Source organism: Rhinoderma darwinii, chromosome 7 (assembly GCF_050947455.1).
Source record: "Rhinoderma darwinii isolate aRhiDar2 chromosome 7, aRhiDar2.hap1, whole genome shotgun sequence".
NCBI classification, from domain to species: domain Eukaryota; kingdom Metazoa; phylum Chordata; class Amphibia; order Anura; family Rhinodermatidae; genus Rhinoderma; species Rhinoderma darwinii.
In genome coordinates, this window is record NC_134693.1 from 108480047 (window position 1) to 108506338 (window position 26292).

Genomic DNA, 26292 nt, shown 5'->3' on the forward strand with positions numbered 1-26292 from the left:
TGCACAGTGCCCCTGGAAGATAGTCTAACGCACAGTGCCACTGGAAGATAGTCAGAAGCACAGGGCCGCTGGTAAATAATGCCACACACTATGCTCCTGGTAGATATTGCCCCACACAGTGCCATCTGTAGACAGTGCCACACACAGTGCCCCGCTACATATATGCCGCACACAGTGCCCCTGGAAGATAGTGACACGCACAGTGCCCCTGGAAGATGGTAACACACACAGTGCCTCTGGAAGACAGTGAGACGCACATCACCCCTTGTAGGCAGTGCCACACACTATGACCCTCATAGATACTACCACACACACGGTGCCCCTCGTAGAAAATGCCACACACGGTTCCCTTGGTAGATAGTGCCACATACAATGCCCCAGGAAGATAGTGCCACACACAATTCCCCAGGGATCTAGAGCCACACGCAGTGCCCCTGTTATATAGTTCCACTCCCAGGGTCCCTTGTAGATAGTGTCACACACATTGTCCCTGGTAGACAGTGCCACACGCAGTGCTCCCTGTAGATAGTGCTCCCATTCAATAACACTGTCCCCAAACAAATAATAGATAATGCCACACACAGTGTCCCTGGTAGCTAGTGCCCCACAACGTACCATCTGTAGATAATGCCACACACAGTTCCCAGCTACATATATTCCTCACACAGAGCCCCTGGAAGATAGTGACACACACAGCGCTCTTGGTAGACAATGCCACACAATATGACCCTGGTAGATATTGCTACACACACACACACACACACACACACACACACACACACACACACACACACACACACAGTGCTCCTGGTAGAAAGTGCCACACACAGAGCTCCTGCATTGTTAAACATCATATTTTCTTGAAAAAAAATTAAATAATACAACTGAAATGTGTAAATATTTTATTTACTCAAAGGTGAATCAAACCCTTCAAAAATCCAAGAGAATGCCAAGAAAGCCATTCAAGGAAAATACACCCTGTACAGTCTTGGTTTCGGGAACAGTGTTGATTATCCTTTTCTGGAGAAATTAGCTTTGGAAAATTCAGGAGTCGCCCGTCGCATTTATGAGGACTCGGATGCAGACTTGCAGTTGCAGGTAATGTTTTATGATGTTTTATAATGTTTATCTTTATATAATACATGTTAATTGAGAAAGAGGCGTAACTAAAAGCTCCTCAGCACAAATGCAAAATCTGTAACAGGATCCTTCAACTACCAGTTATATAACTGGTGTCATCTTATGTGGCAGAGCGGCCTTTGGGGCCCCCAGACACCTAGGCCCATGTGCGACTTCTATCTCTATACCTTATAGTTATGAACCTCAATGGAGTTTAAAGGGGTTTTCCAGCCAATAAAAATTGATGGCCTATCCTCAGGATAGATCATCAATAGCTGATGGGTTGGGGTCCTACTCCTGGGACCCTGCTGATCAGCTGTATTGAAGGGGCCGCAGCGCTCGTACGAGCGCTACGTCCCTTTCATTTCTTCTTGCTCGCTGTGAATCTTTGACACGCGTTTAGCGGTGATTCACAGGTATTGGAGCCTTTTCTACCATTGAAGTGAATGGTAGGATAGGCCATACATTTTTATTGGCTGGAAAACCCCTTTAATCCAATTTGTTTTCTTCACACTCCATCCATTTAACCCTTTCCAACACTCAAAGTTCTATCGTTTTTGCACATATATTACCCTTTGTCACCGATACATCATCCCTCTTTTCTTCGTATTTTCTCACCCAGTCCCCTTCTAATATTTCCTTATTCCTTATAAATTTTTACCTGTCCACTAATTCTGCTATCTACTAACCAAATATATATACATACAGTCAAGTGAAAAAGTAAGGACACCACATGTTAAGTGTTTGTTTTTTTTGACATATGTGTCACATCACTTCATTCAAACAGTAAATGAACATGAAGGTGATGTAATTGAACAAATAAAACATCCGTTTGACTTTGCAGCGATTTATTAAACTTAAATTTACAGTACAATTTATGTAAATGGGGTATTCAAAACCTTATCCACACATAGGAAACACATATGAATAGTGCATAGGAAAACTGCAGCATGCTTATTGTGCAGAATGTTGTGGATTTTCACAGCGAATTTCACCCTTTGCAATGCAAATCCCGTAAAGCCCTTTAATATAAAGTCATAACGTATTACATACGTCCTGAAAGGGTTAAAGTCTATAGTAAACATAAGAGAGCCACCATACACAGGGGCAGCTTTATTTAAGTCACCTCTACATAAAACCCCCCATAGCTGCAATAATCAGTTAATAGCTGAAAAGACGCTAATTTCAAGTCGGTTTTCTTCTTATATAAGTTTAGATATAAGTTTTATTTTACTACTCACATTCCCTCACTATAAGCCCGTAAACAAGCCGTGCGCTGTATGGTAATGACGAGTCCTAGGAGTCCTCTCCATCATGGATTCAGCAGGACAGTCCCAGATTCCGGGAGCCGTCCCGCTGTACCGGGAGGCCGGTGGTATATCCTGGTGTCAACTGTATTTGCGTCCTCAGGACACAGATATAGTTGAATCCAATGTTGGAGCAAGGAACCCTGCTTCAGCATTAGTACAGAGCGGAGGAGCAGAGGGAGCTCCTCCAGTCGTCGAGGACTCTGTGGGCACAGCGCTACTTTAAGCTCTGAATCCAGGGAAGCCCATGATGTCATTGTCCATATATGCACAGTGATGTCGGGCTTTCAGCTATGGAGTCCCCGGCCAGAGCAACGCAAGCTCTCTGGCCAAAAACTCCTGTCTTGGGAAAGCCCTTGATGTCACTGTCTATATATGGACAGTGACGTCAGTAGCTCCTCCAGGAGCGGAATCCCCGGCAAGAGCGTTGCCAACATTCTGACAGGGGATTCTGCTCCTGGAAATGCCCCTGGCATCACTATCCATACAGTGAAGGAAATAAGTATTTGATCCCTTGCTGATTTTGTAAGTTTGCCCACTGTCAAAAACATCAACAGTCTAGAATTTTTAGGCTAGGTTAATTTTACCAGTGAGAGATAGATTATATAAAAAAAAAAAAGAAAATCACATAGTCAAAATTATATATATTTATTTGCATTGTGCACAGAGAAATAAGTATTTGATCCCTTTGGCAAACAAGACTTAATACTTGGTGGCAAAACCCTTGTTGGCAAGCACAGTAGTCAGACGTTTTTTGTAGTTGATGATGAGGTTTGCACACATGTTAGATGGAATTTTGGCCCACTCCTCTTTGCAGATCATCGGTAAATCATTAAGATTTCGAGGCTGTCGCTTGGCAACTCGGATCTTCAGCTCCCTCCATAAGTTTTCGATGGGATTAAGGTCTGGAGACTGGCTAGGCCACTCCATGACCTTAATGTGCTTCTTTTTGAGCCACTCCTTTGTTGCCTTGGCTGTATGTTTCTGGTCATTGTCGTGCTGGAAGACCCAGCCATGAGCCATTTTTAATGTCCTGGTGGAGGGAAGGAGGTTGTCACTCAGGATTTGACGGTACATGGCTACATCCATTCTCCCATTGATGCGGTGAAGTAGTCCTGTGCCCTTAGCAGAGAAACACCCCCAAAACATAATGTTTCCACCTCCATGCTTGACAGTGGGGACGGTGTTCTTTGGGTCATAGGCAGCATTTCTCTTCCTCCAAACACGGCGAGTTGAGTTAATGCCAAAGAGCTCAATTTTAGTCTCATCTGACCACAGCACCTTCTACCAATCACTCTCAGAATCATCCAGATGTTCATTTGCAAACTTCAGACGGGCCTGTACATGTGCCTTCTTGAGCAGGGGGACCTTGCGGGCACTGCAGGATTTTAATCCATTACGGCGTAATGTGTTACCAATGGTTTTCTTGGTGACTGTGGTCCCAGCTGCCTTGAGATCATTAACAAGTTCCCCCCGTGTAGTTTTCGGCTGAGCTCTCACCTTCCTCAGGATCAAGGATACCCCACGAGGTGAGATTTTGCATAGAGCCCCAGATCGATGTCGATTGACTGTCATTTTGTATGTCTTCCATTTTCTTACTATTGCACCAACAGTTGTCCCCTTCTCACCCAGCGTCTTACTTATGGTTTTGTAGCCCATTCCAGCCTTGTGCAGGTCTATGATCTTGTCCCTGACATCCTTAGAAAGCTCTTTGGTCTTGCCCATGTTGTAGAGGTTAGAGTCAGACTGATTAATTGAGTCTGTGGACAGGAGTCTTTTATACAGGTGACCATTTAAGACAGCTGTCATTAATGCAGGCACCAAGTTGATTTGGAGCGTGTAACTGGTCTGGAGGAGGCTGAACTCTTAATGGTTGGTAGGGGATCAAATACTTATTTCTCTGTGCACAATGCAAATAAATATATATAATTTTGACTATGTGATTTTCTGTTCTTTTTTTTCTTATATAATCTATCTCTCACTGGTAAAATTAACCTAGCCTAAAAATTCTAGACTGTTCATGACTTTGACAGTGGGCAAACTTACAAAATCAGCAAGGGATCAAATACTTATTTCCTTCACTGTATATGGACAGTGACATCAGGGGCTACTCCTGGAGCGGAATCCCCTGCCAGTGCATTGCCAATGCTCTAGCTGGGGATTCCACTCCTAGAGGGAACCCCTGACGTCACTGTCCATATATGGACAATGATGTTAGGGCCTACACCTGGAGCGGAATCCCCTGCCAAATCATTGCCGACGCTCTGGTTGGGGATTTCGCTCCTAGAGGGAACCGCTGACATCACAGTCCATATATGGACAGTGATGTCAGGGGCTCCTCCTGGAATTGAATCCTCGGCCACGGCATGGCTGATGCTCTGGTTGGGGATTCTGCTCCTAGAGGTAGCCCCAATGGCGCTATCTACAGGGGGGGTAGCGCTATTTACAGGGGTGGCGCTATTGTCAAGGGGTGTGTGGCCCTATCAAGCTATGAGGCATTATACTGTATGGGGCAGTTAAGGGGGCATTATACTGTATGGTGGCAGCTAAGGGGAAATTATACTATATGGGGGCATTATACTGTATGGTATAGCTATAAGGGCATTATACTGTAAGGGGGCAGCTGTGGGGACATTATACTGTATGGGGGCAGCTATAGGGGCATTATACTGTATAGGGGCAGCTATGGGGCATTATGCTGTATGGGGCAGCTATGGGGCATTATACTGTATAGGGGCAACTAAGGGAGCATTATACTGTATAGGGGCATCTGTATGGGGATTATACTGAATCGGAGCATCTGTGTGGGCATTATACTGTATGAGGGCCACTATGGGGGATTATACTCTATAGGGGCATCTGTGTGGACATTATACTGTATGGAGGCAGCTATGGGGGCATTATACTGTATGGGGTAGCTATGGGGACATTACGCTGTATGGGGGCAACTATGGGGCATTATACTGTATTGGGGAATTTGTGTGGGCATTATACTGTATGGGGGCATATATGTGGGTATTCTACTGTATGGGGGCATCTGTGTTGGCTTTATACCGTATGGGTGCATCTATGGGGGAATTATACTATGTGGGGGCAGCTATTTGGCATTATACAGTGTGAGAGGCACAATGGGGCATTATACTGTGTGGGGGGCAGCTATATAGGGGTATTATATTATGTGGGGGGTTCTATGGGGCAGTATACTGTGGGGAGGCACTATGGGAGCATGATACTGTGTTGGCTGAACCGGGTGTGTATGGGAGAGGATTGAGCAGAGTTAGGCATGGCTCTGGAGTAAGATGCGACTCATATGTTAAGATGCGATCGCCTCCTAATAAATGTGTTGCATCTTTCCGCTGGGGTAACGACCATGCCTCATGCATTCCCCCCATCACATAAAATAAGAAAAAATACGCACTAAACTCACTGCTACTTTTCATGCCCGGCGTCAGTACCTTGAATGAGCCGCTGCATGAAGAGGGAGCCAGAGGGGACCCGAAGGAGAGAAGAGAAGCGGAGCAGAGCGGCGAGTATAAAAATATAGTTATATTTTTATGTGTCCAATCGGGAATGGGGTGCTAAGTAGTAAGATGGGGGGGGCAAGGTACGAGGTCCGGAATGGGACTTTGCTTTGCTACTCCCCACAGATGAAAATCGCAGCCGTTAGGAGTTGGCATAGATTTCTGCTGTAACTTACACCAGAAATGGTGTAAATTATAATAAAATTGCCCATTGTGGTGGAGGCCTAGCACCTTCGGCTATGTCCTGCCCTGCCCCTCTTTTTACTACTTTCAGAAAATAGCGGGAAAAGTAAAAAGTCGCAAATTTTAGTGCAACTATGGCGTGCACCGAGATCTGTTACTTGAAAACTGCCAAATGTATCTTTAAAATAAAAAACGCCATAAAAAAACGCTAGTATAAAACGCCATGAAAAAAACACTTAAATTCGGTCGAAAAAAACCTTTAAAGAGGCTCTGTCACCAGATTTTGCAACCCCTATCTGCTATTGCAGCAGATAGGCGCTGCAATGTAGATTACAGTAACGTTTTTATTTTAAAAAAACGAGCATTTTTGGCCAAGTTATGACCATTTTTGTAATTATGCAAATGAGGCTTGCAAAAGTCCAAGTGGGTGTGTTTAAAAGTAAAAGTCCAAGTGGGCGTGTATTAGGTGCGTACATCGGGGCGTTTTTAATACTTTCACTAGCTGGGCGCTGTGAAGAGAAGTAACATCCTCTTCTCTTCAGAACGCCCAGCTTCTGACAGTGCAGATCTGTGACGTCACTCACAGGTCCTGCATCGTGACGGCCACATCGGCACCAGAGGCTACAGTTGATTCTGCAGCAGCATCAGCGTTTGCAGGTAAGATCGACTTACCTGCAAACACTGATGCTGCTGCAGAATCAACTGTAGCCTCTGGTGCCGATGTGGCCGTCACGATGCAGGACCTGTGAGTGACGTCACAGATCTGCACTGTCACAAGCTGGGCGTTCTGAAGAGAAGAGGATGTTACTTCTCATCAGAGCGCCCAGCTAGTGAAAGTATTAAAAACGCCCCGATGTACGCACATAATACACGCCCACTTGGACTTTTACTTTTAAACACACCCACTTGGACTTTTGCAAGCCTCATTTGCATAACTACAAAAATGGTCATAACTTGGCCAAAAATGCTCGTTTTTTTAAAATAAAAACGTTACTGTAATCTACATTGCAGCGCCTATCTGCTGCAATAGCAGATAGGGGTTGCAAAATCTGGTGACAGAGCCTCTTTAAGGCTACATTCACACTGCGCAGTCAAATCACGGTTTATTTCTGCGATTACTTCGAAATTGCAGTAAATTAACTGTGATTTGACCGCACCATTTGAATATACCCTTAGAGTGCCCATACACGATGCAGTAATTGCCATAGTAAGTACCACGTGGTTTACCACAAATTACCGTGGTTTTGTGGCAAGTATAGGTGAAACAAATAAAATCCATGTGCTATAGCTGTACTTGCGGCATAAGGCTATGTTCACACGGGGTCTTTTGCCGAGTTTATTGACGCGGAAACCGCGTCGCAAAACTCGGCAGAAACGGCCCGAGAACGCCTCCCATTGATTTCAATGGGAGGCGTCGGCGTCTTTTTCCCGCGAGCAGTAAAACTGCCTCGCGGGAAAAAGAAGCGACATGCCCTATCTTCGGGCGCTTCCGCCTCCGACCTCCCATTGACTTCAATGGGAGGCAGGAGAAAGCGTGTTTTCTGCCCGCGGCGCTCAATGGCCGCGGGCGAAAAACGGCGCGATCATTGCTATTCACACGGAGTATTTTGGGGGAGGAATATCTGCCTCAAAATTCCGTTTGGAGCTTTGAGGCAGATATTCCTCCCCCAAAATACTCCGTGTGAACATAGCTTAAGAGTAAGTTCATACATAGCGTAAACACTGTGGAATTTCCATCAGGATTTTCTGTGTGGAAATTCAACAGCGTTTTCGCAACATAAATTGACTAGCTACGGATTGAAAATCCATACAACATGTACATTTTGCACATCTTTTGTGCAGGCTTTTTATGCAGTGTGTGGAAGCAATTTTTTTTAAGTCATCCGCTTTTCTGCTATTATAAGGTTGTGTTCACACAGGGCAGATACGCACCGTAAAAGTACACAGCGTATCCGGCCTGGACCCCGCAGTGAATACCAGATGGAAAACCGCACCAAATTGTGGTGCAGTTTTTCGGCCGAAATGTCCACTACGGAAAACAGCACATAAAAAAAGCCTATACTTACCCGTAGTCATGGCGATGCGTCCCTCTGATGTCCTGCAGGCGGCTGCCTGGGATGACGTTTCGTCCCATTTGACTGCTGCCTTTGATTGGCTGCAGCAGTCACATGGGATGAAATGTCATCCCTGGAGACCGGGCTGGATGCAGGAGCATAGAGATATGGGCAAATATAGACTTTTATTTTTCTGAGTTGTGGAATCGCAGCTTTTTCGCGAAAAAATTGAAACATCTGCTATTTGTTGTGGGTTTTACTTCCCTATTGAGTTCAATGGGGAAAACCCGCAACAGGAAATAAGCGATTCCGCAGCATGTAGCTGCGGATTGAAAAACCGAAGTGCAGGTCAATTTATGAACTTATTTTGTTGCGTTTTTTATGCTGCGTGTGGATGAGATTTTTTCAAATCTCATCCTCTTTGCTGCTACTGTACTATGCTAAGGATTTTCTGCAAAGAAATCCATTGCGGAAAGTCCGCAGTGTTTACGCTACGTGTGGACTTACCCTAAGGCTATGTTCACACGGGGTATTTTGCAGGAGGAATATCTGCCTCAAAATTCCGTTTGGAAGTTTGAGGCAGATATTCCTCTCCCTGCACGCCGATTTTCGTGGCGATTTTCGCCCGCGGCCATTGAGCGCCGCGGGCATTAAACAGTGCGAAATATGCTTTCTCTGCCTCCCATTGAAGTCAATGGGAGGTCAGAGGCGGAAGCGCCCGAAGATAGGGCATGTCGCTTCTTTTTCCCGCAAGGCAGTTTTTACTTCTCGCGGGAAAAAGATGCCGACGCCTCCCATTGAAATCAATGGGAGGCGTTCTCTGGCCGTTTTTGCCGAGTTTTGCGACGCGGTTTCCGCGTCAAAAAACTCGGCAAAATACCCCGTGTGAACATAGCCTAATACACTGCAGAAATTCCGCCACAGAAAATCCTGACGGAAATATTGATATGTCTAGATATATTAAAAAGTTAAACCTTTACATGGAGAGTACTACCTTTTACATGTATGTCTTTATATTTATGATTTCCTCTGTACAATAAATCAGTCATTTTGTTCATTAAACTTTCTTTTTTTTTTTTTGTAAAAAGTCAGTTGTGTACCGCAGACCAAGCAGCATAGCAATTGCCAGCTCACGAACAGCAATTCCCTTATATGTTAAAGCGGTTGCTTCTAGATTAAATGTTATCCCCTAACCGCAGGATAGGTGATAACATGCTGATCGTTGGGGGTCAGACCGCTGGGACCCTCACCGATCATGAGGATGGGGGTCCCGTTCCTCCGAATGAATGAAGCTGCAGGTTGCGCATATGCCCTGCTGCTCCATTCATTCTCTATGGTACTGCCGGAGTTAGCCGAGTACAGCGCTCGGCTATCTCCAGCAGTCAAATAGACAGTGAATGTGGCCGCAGTGTGAATGCACGACATGCTGCTCCATTCATTCCGAGGAACGGGACGCCGTTCTCGTGATTGGTGGGGATCCCAGCAGTCAGAACTCCACAGATCAGCATGTTATCACCTATCCTGTGGTTAGGGGATACCATTTAATCTTGGGGCAACCCCTTTAAATGGTTATAACAGATTAAAAAAATAATGCTGGTTTGTTGCATAATGAAAAGTTATTCTATCACAGTTTTCAATATCTCTGCTTGCAGTCATTCAATAGGAACCTTCATTGTTTAATTCTTGTAGATGCAAATCTGTCCTGGGCATGTGAGGGACACAGGTTCATGACTTAGTACATGACCAGGACAGATTTCTATCCAAAATAAGTAACCAATGAAGTTTCCTACTGAATGACTGCAAGCTGAGATCTTGAAATCTGTGAGGCACTGATACAGGAAGTATATTGAAAATTTCTGCGACTTTTCATCATACTTTGAATGGGCTTTATTTGCTGAAACCACTGTAAGGCCTTATTTACACGAGCGTGTAAAACGTCCGTGGGACGGCCGTTGAAACATCGGCCGTCCCACGGACCTTTGTAATTCAATGTGGCCGTTCACACAGCCGTTGTTTCAACGGACCGTGTGAAGGGTCCGTGGGAAAATAGGACATGTCCTATTTGTTCACGCTTCACGCATCCATCCATAGATTCTCATCTATGGGGGATGCGAGACATCGCGTCCCGCAGCTCTGAGCACGGATGCACCTCGGGCGTGAAAAACTGCCGTTTTTCACGTCCGAGGTGCACAACTCTCCTGTAAATAATGACTCAGGTTGTCTTTTACGATGGTCAATGTGCATTTTTACAGTGATTTTCACAAAAACGCGTCAAAAACTGTTACTTGACTGCGACATGTAAATCCAGCCTAAGGCCTAATTCACATGTCTGTGTTTTTTTTTGTCCGTTTGCTATCCACAATTTCACGGATAGCACATGGACCCATTCAGTTTTATGGCCCCATGCACATGACCATGATGTTCACAAATATGTGTAAGGGCTGCAAGTCTGGGCCACAAAAACTCAGGAGATGTAATTTTACTGTCCGTATATGCGGATCATGTGACATTGCCAAGCGACGCCAGGGAATTCATAAGATTCGGCGATCATGTGACCTACTCAGGGGGTTGTTTTCACTGGAATAGGGTTTCCGTTAATACTAATAAATAACTTTTATTGAATGTACTTTAAAATAAACAAAACTTGTGACTTAAAATAGTGCACACTTAGTTAACTAATTCAGGTCCCAAGTGAGTGGGATATACTCGTATTCACAATTCCCACAGTGGTGGGTAAGTAGCTGTGTAGAGGTAGATTATAGAGCACCATTGTAGTCATTTAACCTCTATCTCTCCTAAGCAGTCTGTTGTTATGCAGGTAATGATTATATAATGACTGTTATCTCACCAGCACCCCACCATTCAGTTAATCGGTACTGTTAGCATTTGCAGCCAGTCTCATAATATAAACCCTGCATTCAGGGTTCACCATAGAGGATAATGGATTCCTACTATCCTTTCAGAAATGCCCTGGTACAGGCTATCTCCTAGCACCCCCAGGTGGACGTTCTGCCTCAGCTACTTATTACTAACATATCCCTGTATTCAATTTGAATTCTTCCTAGCCTCTCCTACATGTTTCACCCTGCATTCAGGGATCATTAGGGAGAGTTTGGCTAAATATGCTATTTCAATGCAGGTGCAGTGCAATGGCCGCATGCGCTCGGAAACGAAGAGCTTTTAACTCAAAGGAACTTCCCACAGAGGGGACTGGTCAGAGGTATCACAGCCAATACTCAGGGGGTTGGGACAAACCAGTGACATCAAGTCCAACCTACGGTCAAGTGCTTTGGGCCTTAGGGATATGTTCACCTCCGCAACCAAATTGTAAAATTTTTCCCAATGCATCTGAAATTAAAAATTAATCAACTTTGTAAAAAGTCTTAATTAAAAACGTCCTATTTTGTTTCTACAGCTCCATCTCCATGGCTTCAGACAAGAAAGAAAGGCTATGTAGCCTGATTCTGCATTCGTATTGCCTTCTATTGGTCCTCTTCCTGCTTACAGACATTCAATAGGTTATCAAAAAGTAGGGGACAGATGGAAGAGATTATAACTGCAGGATCAAACTACAAACTATTTATTTGTCGTCTGTTACCATGGATACAGATAGATTTTCATAGAAGCTGTAGAAACCAAACTATAGGAAATTTCTAATTAAGGCCTGCTTCACACGGCCGTGTTAGGTCCGTGAGATACGGACCACCGTATGTAGGCCGTATTTCCCAGACCAAATCCAGTTAAGGGAGCCGGACTCCTAGCATCATAGACTATCATCACGTCATCACGCCGGCCTGTGCAGGGAGTCTTCCCAGCGCCTTAAAGGCTGCGAGCCTAACGTGGCTTGCAGCCTATAATATTCATTTGTATCTGAGTCCTGAGGACTCATATACAAGTGAATGTGGCTGCCGCTAGCACCGTGGTCCCCTCCGGTGCTAGAGACGCCATCGGTCATGAGGGGTTTCGGGCTGCCACGGATGCTGTGAGTCACTGCCTCCCCACGGCAATACTGTGATACTGTGTTCGGTCCGGGAAATATGGCCGACATACCGTCCGTATCTCACGGACCAAACACGGCCGTGTGAAGCAGGCCTTAGTCTTATTGCAAAATTGCTTTTTTTTTTTCATTTTAGATGCATTGGGACAATAAAATGAATTTGGGTGAGCAGGTGTACATAACCTTTAATGTAGAAATCTGATCTGGACCCTTTCAACACGCTAATGGCTGTTTCATATTATTGGGTCTCTTCACAAATATACACAAAAAAATTCAGATTTTAAGTTTCTTGCTGTGTTCATATATACAGAATATACATATAAAGACAGAAGGTGCAATACATATGCTCATTGTTTATTTCCATTTTCCTTTTGTTTTTGCACTTTAGGGCTTTTATAAAGAAATAGCAAATCCAACATTGATTGATATTAAAATGCAATATCCTGAGAATGTTATAGCTGACCTCACTCAGAACAACTTCAAACATTACTATGAAGGGAGCGAAATCGTTGTTGCCGGACGTTTAACAGATAATGACTTGAACTCATTTATTGTGGATGTAAACGCAGAAGGGGTAAGTATAGATTGTGTGCTGTAAATGCCATAACACATGTTAGGGCTTGTCCACACACAACGGAATTGTTGCAGAAAATTTCTGCAGCAATTCCATTGAAGGTCCAACGTTTTCCGCTGCGGCAAAAACGCACCATTTCCTGCGGTTTTTACGGAGGAAATGGTAAATTGCTGCGTTTTTCCCAATGTTAGGAGATGTAGACGTCTCCTCTGAAAAATGCAGCAATTATGGACACTTTCTGCAGCAGGAATTGACATGCTGCGGTCCAAAAAATACGCACTGCAGGTCAATTTCGTCTCAGAATATGTATGCAGCATGTGGATGAGATTTGTTAAATCTCATCCACTATGCTGCTACTGTATTCTGCTGCGTTTTTTCCGTCCGAAATTCCGTCCGTAAAAAACACGGCAATTCTGCAGCGTGTGGACGAGCCCTTACTTTTTTTTTTATTTTTAAAACTGTCTTTATACATTTTTTAATACAACAAAATGGGATAAAGAAATGGGAACAATCAATGGAAAATAGGGTGCATGTCATCTCAGTTGTCAAAAGCTGAAAGAAATTTGTTACAATCGTAAAACCAGTCATGAGATCATGACATCAAGACAAAGAGATATGTCCCAACTTATGTTGCTATGGCACCCTGCTATGGGATAGAAATCACTTCGGAAACCACATGCAAAATATCGTTCAGGTATAACACAGCATCAGGTGCCAGCAAGAAATACAAAGAGAGGGAGGGGAAAGGGGGAATTAGGACACTTGAGTCACAAGTTGTTAAGCGAGAAAGCTCAAAAAATTATTTGCCAATGTTGGCCACGCAACCAAAGGTCATTCACCCGCTAACATTTCTTCAAGATACTATGTGATATATGTGATATATTGGAAATGTACAGAGTTTCTGCTTAATTCTTGGTGGCAATGTGTTAATAAATCAGTCACATAAAGTTTTTTTTTAAAGTTTGAGTTCTATATGTAGAGTTGCTTCCACCCAATCCATCCTGAAAACATGGGAAAGTTTTTGCAAGAATAATTTCAAGGATGGGGGTTGAGAGCCATTCTTGCAATATCTCTATTTACGGGCCGCACCAGAGATTATGAGAGGTGTATCGAGTCTAAACAACCAAAAATACTATAGTCAGGCGATAACGGCACAAAGTTGACTAAGTATGTGAGAGCAAAATTTTCAAATTGTTTCCAAAACTGTTATATGCGGGGGCAACCCCAGAAACAGTGATAAAGATCTGCATCTAGTTCCGTACAAGTCAGACAAGCTGATGAGAGTTTGGCTAAATATGTTATTTCAATGCAGGTGAAGTGCGCTCGGAAACAAAGAGCTTTTAACTCAAAGGAACTTCCCACAGAGGGGACTGGTCAGAGGTACCACAGCCAATACTCAGGGGGTTGGGACAAACCAGTGACATCAATTCCAACCTACGGTCAAGTGCATTGGGCCTTAGGGATATGTTCACCTCCGCAACCAAATTTCAAAAATGTTCCCAATGCATCTGAAATGAATGATTCTGCATTCGTATTGCCTTCTATTGGTCCTCTTCCTGCTTACAGACATTCAATAGGTTAGCAAAAAGTAGGGGACAGATGGAAGAGATTATAACTGCAGGATCAAACTACAAACTATTTATTTGTCGTCTGTTACCATGGATACACATAGATTTGTTAAGCAAATACCCCATATGTGGTTATAAATTAATTTTTGGGCACACGGCAGGGCTCAGAAGGGAAGGAGTGCCATTTGGCTTTCGGACTACAGATTTTGCTGGATTGGTTTCTGGTTGCTATGTAGCATTTGCAAAACCCCTGTGGGACCAAAACAGTGGAAACCCCCAAAAGTGACCCCGATTTTGGAAACTACACCCCTCAAAGTATTCACCTAGGGGTGCAGTGAGCATGTTAACCCCGCAGGTGTTTTGCATAAATTAGTGTGCACTCGATATTGCAGAGTAAAAATTGGATTTTTCAATTGATATGCCAATATGTGGTGCCCAGTTTGTGCCACCATAAAAGACAGCTCTCTAATTATTATGCTGTGTTTCCCGGTTTTAGAATCACCCTACATGGTACCCCAAACTTTTGCCTGGACATTTGACAGGGCTCAGGAGTGAGAGAATACCATGCGAAATTGAGGCCTAATTTGGCGATTTACACAGAATTGGTTCACAATTGCAGAGGCTCAGATGGGAAATAATAAAAGAAACCCCCCAGAAGTGATCCTATTTTAGAAACTACACCCTCAAGGCATTTATTAAGGGGTGTAGTGAGCATTTTCACCCCACAGGTATTTTCCATAAATAAATGCGCTGCGTATGGTGCAAAGTAAAAATGAACATTTTTCTCTAGAATTGCCAATTCAGTGGCAAGTATGTCGTGCCCAGCTTATGCCACTGGAGACACACATCCCAAAAATTGTTAAAAGGGTTCTCCAGGCTATGGCGGTGCCATATATGTGGAAGCAACCTGCTGTTTGGGCACACGGTAGGGCTCAGATGGGTGGGAGCGCCATTTGGCTTTTGGAGCGTGGATTTTGCTTGGTGGTAGTTTTGTTTGGAGTTTTACTGGTGTTTCAGTTTATAATGTGGGGCATATGTAAGCTGGGCAGAGTACATCAGGGGCTTAGTCAGGGGGTATAATAATGGGGTAAACAATAAAATAATCCATAGATGTGCGTTACGCTGTGAAGCAATCATTTCTGCACAGGCCGGTGTCGCACTGATAAACGGTGTCTTTACTTATCCCCCTTTTGGTCCACACTCCGCACCATTGCAGTTTGGGGAATTTTGCTAGGAAGTGTTTTTCTGGTATAATACGGGCACCCTCGCTTCCAGCAGATATGTTTGGGCCCCCCCCCCTTCCTGGTTCCCTAATTTTAGGGCCTCGATAAATCGCCTCTTAAAACAGGTGAAATGTTCCCCTCTGATATGCACAACTGCATACTTTTTATTTCCTGACTTATGGAAGCTAATTTTATTTTTTCATAGACGTAGTGGTATGAGGGCTGTTTTTTTGCGGGATGAGCTGTAGTTATTATTGGTACCATTTTGGAGTACTTTTTGATCACTTTTTATCCTATTTTTTGAGAGGCAAGGTGACCAAAAAACTGCAATTCTGCCATAGTTTTTTAAAGGTTTTTTATACAGTGTTCACTATGCGTTATAAATTACATGTTAACTTTATTCTGCGGGTCCGTACGATTCCGGTGATACCTAATTTATAGCACTTTTTTATGTTTTACAACTTTTTGCACAATAAAATTACTTTTGTAAAAAGAATGTTTATATTTTTTCTGTCGCCAAGTTGTGAGAACCATAACTTTTTAATTTTTTAGTCGACGGAGCTGTATGAGGAGTTGTTTTTTGCGAGACGAGCTATAGTTTTTATAGGCACCATTTTTGGATACATCCGACTTTTTGATCACTTTTTATTTCAATTTTTGTAGGGCAAAGTGACCAAAAAACAGAAATGATGGCATTATTTTTAAAGTTTTTTTTTTACACCGTTCACCGCGTGGAATAAATAACATAATATTTTTATAGTTTAGGCCATTACGGTCGCGGCGATACCAAATATGTATGGTTTATTTATTTTTGGACTTGATAAGGGAAAAAGGGCGATTGTGTTTTATTTTATTACTTAAAACTTTTATTATAATTTTTACAACTTTTTTTCACATATTTTTTTTCACTTTTTTTTACACTTTACTTTGGTCCCACTAGGGGACTTGAAGGTCCAACTGTCAGATTTTTTTTCTAATACATTGCACTACCTACGTAGTGCAATGTATTAGATCTGTCAGTCATTCACTGACAGCAAGCCGATTAGGCTTCGCCTCCAAGCGGGGCCTAATCAGCTTCCGTAATGGCAAACAGGAGGCCATTGTTAGCTCTCCTGGTTTCATAGTAGCAGTCGGCAGTCATGCGATTGCTGGGCACAGCTGCCGATCTGCTAGCAACCACAAAGATGCAGCGATCGCATCCAATCGCTGCATCTGAGGGGTTAATGGCAGGGATTGGAGCTAGCTCTGGTTCCTGCCGTTACAGGTGGATGTCAGCTGTAACATACAGCTTACATCCACCGCTGATGACGGTGGCTCATCTCCTGAGCCGGCACCATCTTGCCGGCGACTACGGAAGCCTTTCAGGCCCCGCCTCCGGGCGGGGGCTGGAAGTTTTCCATGCTAGGCACACCGGGAGGCCAGTATTAGGCCTCCGGTTTCCATTGCAGCCACCGACACTCCGGCGATTTCATTGCTGGGGTGTCGATGAGCTGCAAACACCTTAAATGTAGCCAGCGGTTTTGACGGCTGCATTTAAGGGGTTAATGGCGGGGATCGAAGCTAACTTCGGTCCCCGCCGTTACAGCAGTATGTCAGCTGTCAGATACAGCTGACATTCGGGGATGATGGCACCGACTCAGCTTCTGAGCCGGTGCCAAGCATTTGTCGTAAGTATACGACATTTTACGGGAAGCACTGGCTTTCCATGACGTATACTTACGACAAATGTCTGGAAGGGGTTAAGGAGTTAATAACATAATATTCTTTTAATGTCCTTCCCTTATTGTAAAAGAAAATATCTGAAAACTTTAGCATAATCATAATTATGAGAATTCACTAGAATAAAATGTTCTCATATTTTGTTATATAGACTCCTTTTATGCAGCATTAGATCTGGTTGGAGTAAATATGATAAAGAACCTCTGCTGGTATATATCAATGTACAAAATAAAAAGTATTTCTTGTCCTAAAAATGAAAGAAACTAAGAGCAGTAAAGTTAATTTTGGGGAGAGTCGGAACTCTACCCAATAAATACAATAATTAACACGTTAGCTGGACAAAAGTAGTTCTAGAAATTAGTCCGATGGGAAAGTTGTATACAGAGCAGTCATCCAGATACTATTACTTTGAGTGATCACCACTGAACGTCTGATGTTCTCTCTGCTGTGTCAAGGATCATGCCTTTCTATTCTGAAAAATAGATATCCTCAATAGAAAAGAGATGCTTCCAATATGTTGATGCCACAACATATAAATTCTAAAATCTGGATTTTATTATACTTAAAAAAGCAGATGAATTTATATCATGTAACAAAATATAACTTCTCAAGACTCGTTTGGCTTCTTTTAAAATCAGTAGCAGTTTATTTAGTAAGGCCTCATTCACACGACAGGGTTTCCCGTCCGGGTGCCGGCTGTTCATAAATCGGCCGGCACCCGGCTGCATTAGGAATAACAGACCCTAATGGGGCTATTCACACGACCGATTTTTTGACGGCCGGGAAAACCGGCCGTCAAAAAATAGGACATGCTCTATTTTCGGCCGGGTACGCGGCCACCCGGCTCCCATAGAAGTCTATGGGGCCGGGTAATACACGGCCATCACCGGAATGTGTCCCGAGTGATGGCCGGGTTTTCCGTGGCTTGCGCTCTATCTCCTCCTCCTCACAGCGCAGAGTGCATGTGAGGAGGAGGAGTTGATGCCATTCGGACGAATGGCTACGCTGTACACTGTGTGGCAGGGCCGGGGTGTACAGCAGGTGGAAGGGAGCGCTGCGTTGGCTCCCTTCCCCTGCTTGTTAAAAGCGCCCTGGCCCGGCGACACCTTCCATGGCGCCGCTAGCAGCTGCTGCTGCTGCAGCTGCTACTACTGTAGCGACGCCACTATAGCAGAGCAGGGAGGTATCTCCCCGCTCTGCTATGTGCTAGCCCCACTTTAGCTCCTTGAAGGAGCGGAATCCCCGTGTTTTCGGGGATTCCTCTCCTGGACAGAGCGCTTGATGTCTCTGTCCATATCTGGGCAGTGACATCAGGGGAAACTCCTGAAGCGGAATCCCCGAACACATGGGGATTCCCCTTCAGGAGTTGCCGCTGATGTCACTGTCCAGATCTGCCCGGCCCGGAACGGATGCAAAACTTTATGCAAACCGGCCGGGCAAAATGGCCGATTTTACCGGCCGACACTCTGGCTCGGGCGGGACCCGGTCGTGTGAATCCCGCCTAAGTGTTGTCAGATGTTCAGTAACAAAAATTTCTGATCAGTGTTAAAGAGGTTTGATCACTCTCTAGAGTCGTTTTATTATGGAACTCATATAGTTGCATAGTTAAGCCTCATGCACACTAACGTGTTTTTTTGTTAGTGTGCTATTCGCAATTTTGCGGATAGCTTACAAACCCATTCATTTATATGGCTCCATGCACACAATAGTGATTACAGGTTGACGACCGTGTGTCATCTGCAAGTTGCCAAGCGACGCAAGGGAATTCATGTAATCCAGCGATCATTTGACCTACTCAGGGGGTTGAGACAAACTGGTAACATCAATTCCAGCATTCCTTTTTTTTTTTCAGTGCGTTTCTGTGAGTACTGATGACACATGGATATACTGCAGGAGGTTTTTTGCGGACAAATGGACTGCAAATACAGACAATGGATACGTGGTTTTGCAGACTGCAAAGTTACTACGGTCGTGTGCATAAGGCCTTAAAAAAAAGACACAGGTCCATCAAGTCCAACCTATAATCCTACAGTGTTGCTCCAGAGGAAGGCAAAAACCTTTATGAGGTATTTGCCAAATGCCTCATATTACGTAAGGTGAAAAATTCCTTTGCGACTTCAAATATGGCATAATAAATCATGTCCCGTAAAGAAGTTGCAGAGGTGAATAAACCTAGAGGCATCAGAGCCTCCCCATTTCATCCACTCCCAATCTCTGTATGCTCTTGACTAGGTGAAGACAATATACATTCAGGAAGGTTATTCAAGGTTGTGGTGTTTGGGGGCATACTATGTTTTGGTTCCCTGGGCAATTTCCCAGCCCCCTCCCTACTCTGTACCTGAATGTAAGCGGCATATACACTTTACTTATATAATAATTATTTGCAACATAGGATCAGTATTGTCAGTTATCTCTGATTGTTTTAAGGGGCTGGCCCATCTGGGACATTTATGGCATTTCCACAGGATAAGCCATAGATTTCAGATAGATGTGGGTCCCACCTCTGGGACACGCACCTATCTCTAGAATGGTGCCCCCCTTAACCACAGTTCTACATTTCTCGGTTCCCGCTACCTTCCGAGCCACTTAGTAATTTCCGACAATTAAATCAGTAAAACAGCGGACCTTGCTGAGCTACGCTGTTTGAAGTGAATGGCAGTTGGGGAAGCAGCATAGCACACGAGCTATACTGTTTCCGTACCTGCCATTCACATCTATAAGAGTTACGAAAACAGAGTCGCTCAGCGAGCTACGCTGTTTTCGTAATTTCCAACCAAGCAATCAGGAAGTGGCCGAGGAGGCATCAGGAACCGAGAAAGGTAGAACGGGGTTGTGGGGGCCCCGTTCTAGAGATAGGTGCGGGTCCCAGATGTGCATCCTTTGGATATGCCATAAATATACCTGATGGGAAAACCCTTTTGAAGCGTTCCTAACTTTTCAGGTGAGTTTACACTATTTCTGGCCGTTTTGTGACTCTATATTGTATTTTTAGCAGTTTTCCTATAACATGTGCTCCTTTATTCCCTACTGACTAACATGAAATCCATACAGTATTTTGTATATCTGATTCAATGTGATATGTTGAATAGGCTGATGAATCTATGAAATACACTGAAAATATTCAGCTCCAAAGTGAGGATGATGTAAGCAAACAGCAGAAATACATCTTTGGTGACTTTACAGAGAGACTCTGGGCATATCTCACTATACAGCAGTTGTTGGACAAGCGGTATGTAAATGAGTGAAGTAGTTCAAGTAGTATTTTTTATTATATCTATTACTTTAATTTACAAGCAGTTATGTTTTAAAATGTTGGACACGAGAGAATGGGAAGACAAGATAATCAACATTTTTTTGGGCAGATCCAGATGGTAGAGAAAGAGACATTACTTGGAGTCAGAAGTAACCCACAGCAAATTCGCCAGGGATTTTAATACTCTGAGACTTGATTTTTAAGGAAAAGAACATAATACTTTACTAATATTTGTCAGGTGCAGTGTTGTCATGGGGCCCTTGTATGTATTCAAATCAAAGGATATATACTAAGAATATCCAAATAGGAACCTCTGACTAATGTAACAACCAAATAGTACACGGTGCCGACCTAGAAAGATATAATTGTAGAAAAAGAAAAAATGTATCTAGGACATATCAAGCACTCATCAGAGCAAATAGAAAACTATATAATTATTTAATTGAAAATATATACGGCGAGGTAAAATCAATTACCAAACATAGTGAAATACGAATAAATACAATTTAAAAAAAAACACCTTTTCTACATGTATTCAAATCATCAACCACATCAATGTTTTTACAGTACGTATATTCTTCAAAGACACGATTACCACTATTTAACTCTTTAATGGCTGGCCTATTTTAAACCTTAATGACCAAGCTATTTTTTACGTTTTTCCATCGTCGCATTTCAAGAGCTATAACTTTTTTATTTTTTTGTCGACATAGCTGTATAAGGTCTTGTTTTTTTGCGGGTCGAGTTGTATTTTTTAATAGCACCATTTTGGGGTACGTATAATTTATTGATGAACTTTTATTTAAAAAATTTGGGGGGGGGGGATAGAAAAAAACAGGAATTTCGCCACACTTTTTTGCGTCCTAAATCTACACCATTTGCCGTGTGGTATAAATAACACAATAACTTTATTCAGTGGGATGTTACGATTGCAACGATACCAAAGTTGTATAGATTTTGTATGTTTTACTACTTTTACACAGTAAAAACACTTTTTTTTCAAAATTATTTGTTTTTGTGTCTCCATATTTGAAGAGCCATAACTTTTTTATTATTCCGCCGATGCAGCTGTATGTATTTTTTATTTACGGGACGACTTGTAGTTTTTATTGGTACCATTTTGCAGTAGATCCGACTTTTTTGATCACTTTTTTTTAAGGCAGGATTCACAGAAAACAGCATTTTTTCCATTGTTTTTTATTCGATTTTTTACGGCGTTCACTGTGCGGGTTAAATAATGTAATAGCTTTATAGTCTGCATCGTTACGGACGCGGCGATACCAAATATGTGTAACTTTTTTACTTTAATTTGTTTTTTTAATAATAAAGCATTTTGTAAGGGGAAAAAGTGGGTTTTTCACTTAAACTTTTTTTTTAACTTTTTTTTTACTAGTCCCACTAGGGGACTTTAATATGCGATCATCCGATCGCTTTTATAATACACTATATTATACTTTAGTATTGCAGTGTATTACTGCCTGTCTGTTTAAAACGGACAGGCCTCTGCTAGCAGGCATTTACTACAGGCAGACCTGGGGGCCTTTATTAGGTCCCCGGCTGCCAAAGAAGACACAGACACTCGGTGATCTTATTGTCGGGTGCCGGTGCGATGAGAGAGGGAGCTCCCTCCCTCTTTCCGAAACAACTCAGATGCGGCGCTCGCTATTGAGCGCCGCATCTGAGGGGTTAAACGGGTGAGATCGATACTGATATCGATCTCACCCGTTCGAGCAGGGATGCCCCTAGCCCTCAGCTACCTCTGGTAGCTGAGAGCAGGGAGATTTAACGGCTCCCTGCTCTGTTTATTTATTCTGATGCAGCGCCGTGAATATGCATATGCATAAGTATAAAGCCCATTAGTGGTCACCGTGAAAAGGCGTAATTGCGGTCACTAACGGGTTAAGCAAGTTAGGTTGTAAATATTGATGTAGATGGTGACTTAAATTCACACAGCGGTAAGCTGCCATACATTAAGCGCCATTACGCCGGACCCAGGATATTACAGTGTCTGATGAAGGTCAGAAACTTGACCGAAACGTTGCACTGACACTGGCATAACTATCAATAATAAAAATCTATCTTTGGATAACGACTTTGGTGGGCATAGTACTTTTTCTTAAATTCACACAAGGGCTCCATGACAACACTGCACCTTCAGAAAACAGAAAGCTGGGGGTTGTCTATAAAAAGAGGGCAATATGTGGGTTGGTGGTAAGCACTGAGAGAAATGTAAAACTAGGGCAATAATGGATCGGTCATATTAATATATTTAACGCCTTTACGCAAAAGGATGTGCCAGGTACGCCAAGGTGCTGGGGTGTAAGTATGAAGCGGGCTCACGCGCTGAGCCCGCTCAATACGCTCAGGTGTCAGCTGTGTATTACAGGTAATAACACGGACCAACGGCCAGGAACAGAGATTGCTCTGTTCCCGGCCGTTTAACCACTTAAATGCTGCATTTAAGCCGTTAGGAAGAGGTCTGCCTTCTGTCTGCCTCTGTAAAACCCTGCCTCTGGCAGGTCTTAACAGAAGCCTGTAAAAATGACAATACATTAGTATTGCAGTGTATTGTACTAGCGAGCCGACAATCGCTGGTTTAAATCCCCTAAGGGGACTAATGTAAAGTGTAAAAAAGAATGAAATAAAGTTTTCAGTAGAGTGTAAAAAATAAAAAAATATTAATAGTTCAAAAAATTCCGTTTTTTCCCTGAAGTAATGTTAGAAAAAGTAAATATAACTGGTATCGCCACGTCTGTAAAAGTCCGAACTATTACAATATAACATTATTTAAATGTAAAAGGTAGAAAGCACGAGGCACTCACCATATGTGGCAATAAAAGGATTTATTGAAAATGATATCGGTCTGTCTGATGTGGCTTTTCTACCTCTTACATTCAAGTTTTATACGTGCTGTTTTCTATCGATGAGCACCCCGTGGGCAACAATTTGACAGCTGCACTCCACGTATGGTGCCTGAATTAGGGCAGTGCCAGCCTTCTTTCTCTCCATTCAACTAATAACATTATTTAACCCGGTCGATGAATGCTGTAAAAAAAAAAATAATTTAAACACACCCAATTTGCCTTTTTTTGGTGCCCTTAGCTCCCCCCAAAAAATTGAATAAAAAGTGATCATCAAAAAGTCACATGTACCCCAAAATAGTACCGATAAAAATGACAGCTCGCCCCACAAAAATTAAGCCCGCTCAATCGATGGAAATATAAAAAAGTTATGGCTCTCAGAATGTGGAAACACAAAACAATTTTTTTTTAACAAATAGTTTTTTATTTATAAAAGTGGTAAAACATAAAAAAACATAGAAATTTGGTATTGCCGTAATCGTATTAACCCATAGACTAAAGTGAACATGTGGTTTTTGCCCCACAATGAACGCAAAAAAACAGAAACCCCCAATTTTTTTTCGCAATAGCTGTTTTTTTTTTTCCCATTCGACCCAACGGCAGAAGCATTTGGATGTGCGCTGTGCCGCTTTGTTTCTGTTCGGCTTTCCTCTGAAACCTGTGCGAGCGCTGTACGTGCTCATTAGAAAGTTTATGAGTCTGTACACAGCTCGCTCGGCTTTCCAAAGAAAGCCTATCAGAAATTAACCAGCACAGCGCTCACCCAAGGTATTCTGCCGTTTTGTTTTAGCAATTGGTGGGGATCCCAGAGCTCGTACCCCCACCGATCAAAACGTCTGACATGTCATTATGACATGTCAAAAGTTTTTTTAAAGTTTAGTTACACTAAGTATTTTAGTCTTTTTTAATATATAATAGTGTGAATGCTTTTTGTACAAGATATGGTACACGGTGAGTAAACATGATCTCATGTCTCTCAAATTATTTTATTTCATTTAAGGCTCTATGCAGAACCATCAGAAAAAGCAAACCTAACAGCGCAGGCGCTTGAGCTGTCCCTGAAATTTAAGTTTGTCACTCCTTTAACATCGATGGTAGTTACAAAACCAGAGGAAAAAGACAAGGAAGAAGAAATGTTAATTGCTGATAAACTTGTGGATGGTAGGAACATTTCTTATAACACGCAGCAGTAAAATAAGTAGAATGCTGTAAATTGCTTCTGTCCAGGGAAATTCCTTAACCCTTTCATGACCAAGGGTCATTGATACCCCTTGTCCAAGTCAAATTTTCCATTTCTGATATGCACTTCTTTAAACAATAATATCTTTGCAACCGCTTTGAATATCACAATTATTTTTACTTTGTTTTTCACAAGATTGTTGAGGCTTTCATTTTCTAGATCGTACCCGGCTCTTCCTGGTGGCGGTGGGTACCGGGGTAATAATTGGGGGTTAGTGGCAGCTTTTTTGCTCGCTAACACTAAGCCCCGCCTTAGTAATGGACAACTGCCATTACTAAGGCGATAATAAAGTATTAAAATAAAACAGAGACATAAGAAAATAATTTTTTTATTGAAATAAAAACTCCCCCAAGAAAAAGAAAAAAAGAAGTAGATCATTGAAGTAGTCCAATGAATCTACGACGTAGACTAAACGGTCCAGTGGAACCTGCAACACAAAAAATATAAAAGTTAGTTATATGCCGCTGCTTCTTCTTTCCTTGCTCCTATTGTGAATCTCCATGTAGTTACACGGCGGTTCACAGTAGGAGCAAGGAATGACAGAGCAGCGGTGCTCGCGGCTGATCCTTCAAAACAGCCGCCAAACAACTGTTTTGAAGGAACAGCGGCGAGCACCACTGCTCCGTTGAGCCCCCCCACCACACTAACCCCCCCCAAACATGCAACCGCGCAACACACAGACCCCCAAACACGAAACCACGCACGCACACACCTTACCTGCATGTTTGGGGGGGGTTTGTGTGTGTGTGTGGGGGCACTAGAAGGATCAGCTGCGCTCATGTGCCGCTGATCCTTCATAGCCGCCAATCAGCTGTTTTGAAGGAATAGCGGCAAGCACCGCTGCTCCGTTGAGCGCCCCCCCACATAAACCCCCAAAACATGCAACCGTGCCACACACAGACCCCCGCACATACATAAACCCCCCCCCACACACAAACAAACCTCCCCCACACACACACAACTTACCTGCATGTGTGTGTGTGTGCGGGGGGGGCGCTCGACAGAGCAGCGGTGCTCGCCGCTGATCCTTCAAAACAGCTGATAAGCGGCTGCGAAGGGTAAGCTGCGCTCGTGTGCCACTGATCCTTCATAGCCGCCAATCAGCTGTTTTGAAGGATCAGCAGCGAGCACCGCTGTTCCGTTGAGCGCCCCCACACACAAACCCCCCTAAACATGCAACCGTGCCACACACAGGCAGACACACACACTCAACCCCTCCACCCGCCTGCACGCGTACACACATACACCTTACATGCAGCCGGTCTTCTCCAAAATGGCAACAGCTTTCCCCCTACAAACCAGCTTCTATGGTGGATCTCTCTGAACTGCGCCTGCGCAATACAGAGCGAGACGGCACAAGCACAGTATGTAACTATTGGCTCCCGTTCGTTATGTCCTATGCTCTGTAGCAGTCATATTCCATCTGTGTATGTGTCGTTAAGAGACACATACACAGATGAAACAGAACATGGCAGCCCCCAGTAAATGAAAAAAGTGTTAATAAAAAAAACCATTTCATGTGGAAAAATAAATAACGTACATATAAAATGTTATTGAACAAAAACACATAATTTAATTTAAAAAAAAATGAATGACACCTTTCCTTTAAGCTCTTTTAAAAAAAGGCACAATTTTCTCAAGGTCTGTGAATCAAGCAAATCCTGCAAAAATTG

At 43.2% G+C, this 26292-nt stretch overlaps 1 protein-coding gene across 1 annotated transcript in view; it reads left to right on the forward strand.

Annotated features, from left to right (window-relative positions):
* Positions 1–26292, forward strand: part of LOC142658083 (inter-alpha-trypsin inhibitor heavy chain H3-like) — a 95697-nt gene that overhangs the window by 53685 nt on the left and 15720 nt on the right. The window contains exons 11-14 of the mRNA XM_075833802.1: positions 917–1098; positions 12570–12755; positions 20355–20494; positions 24380–24540. Coding sequence (XP_075689917.1) covers positions 917–1098; positions 12570–12755; positions 20355–20494; positions 24380–24540 — 669 coding nt within the window. The remainder of the gene's footprint in view (positions 1–916; positions 1099–12569; positions 12756–20354; positions 20495–24379; positions 24541–26292) is intronic.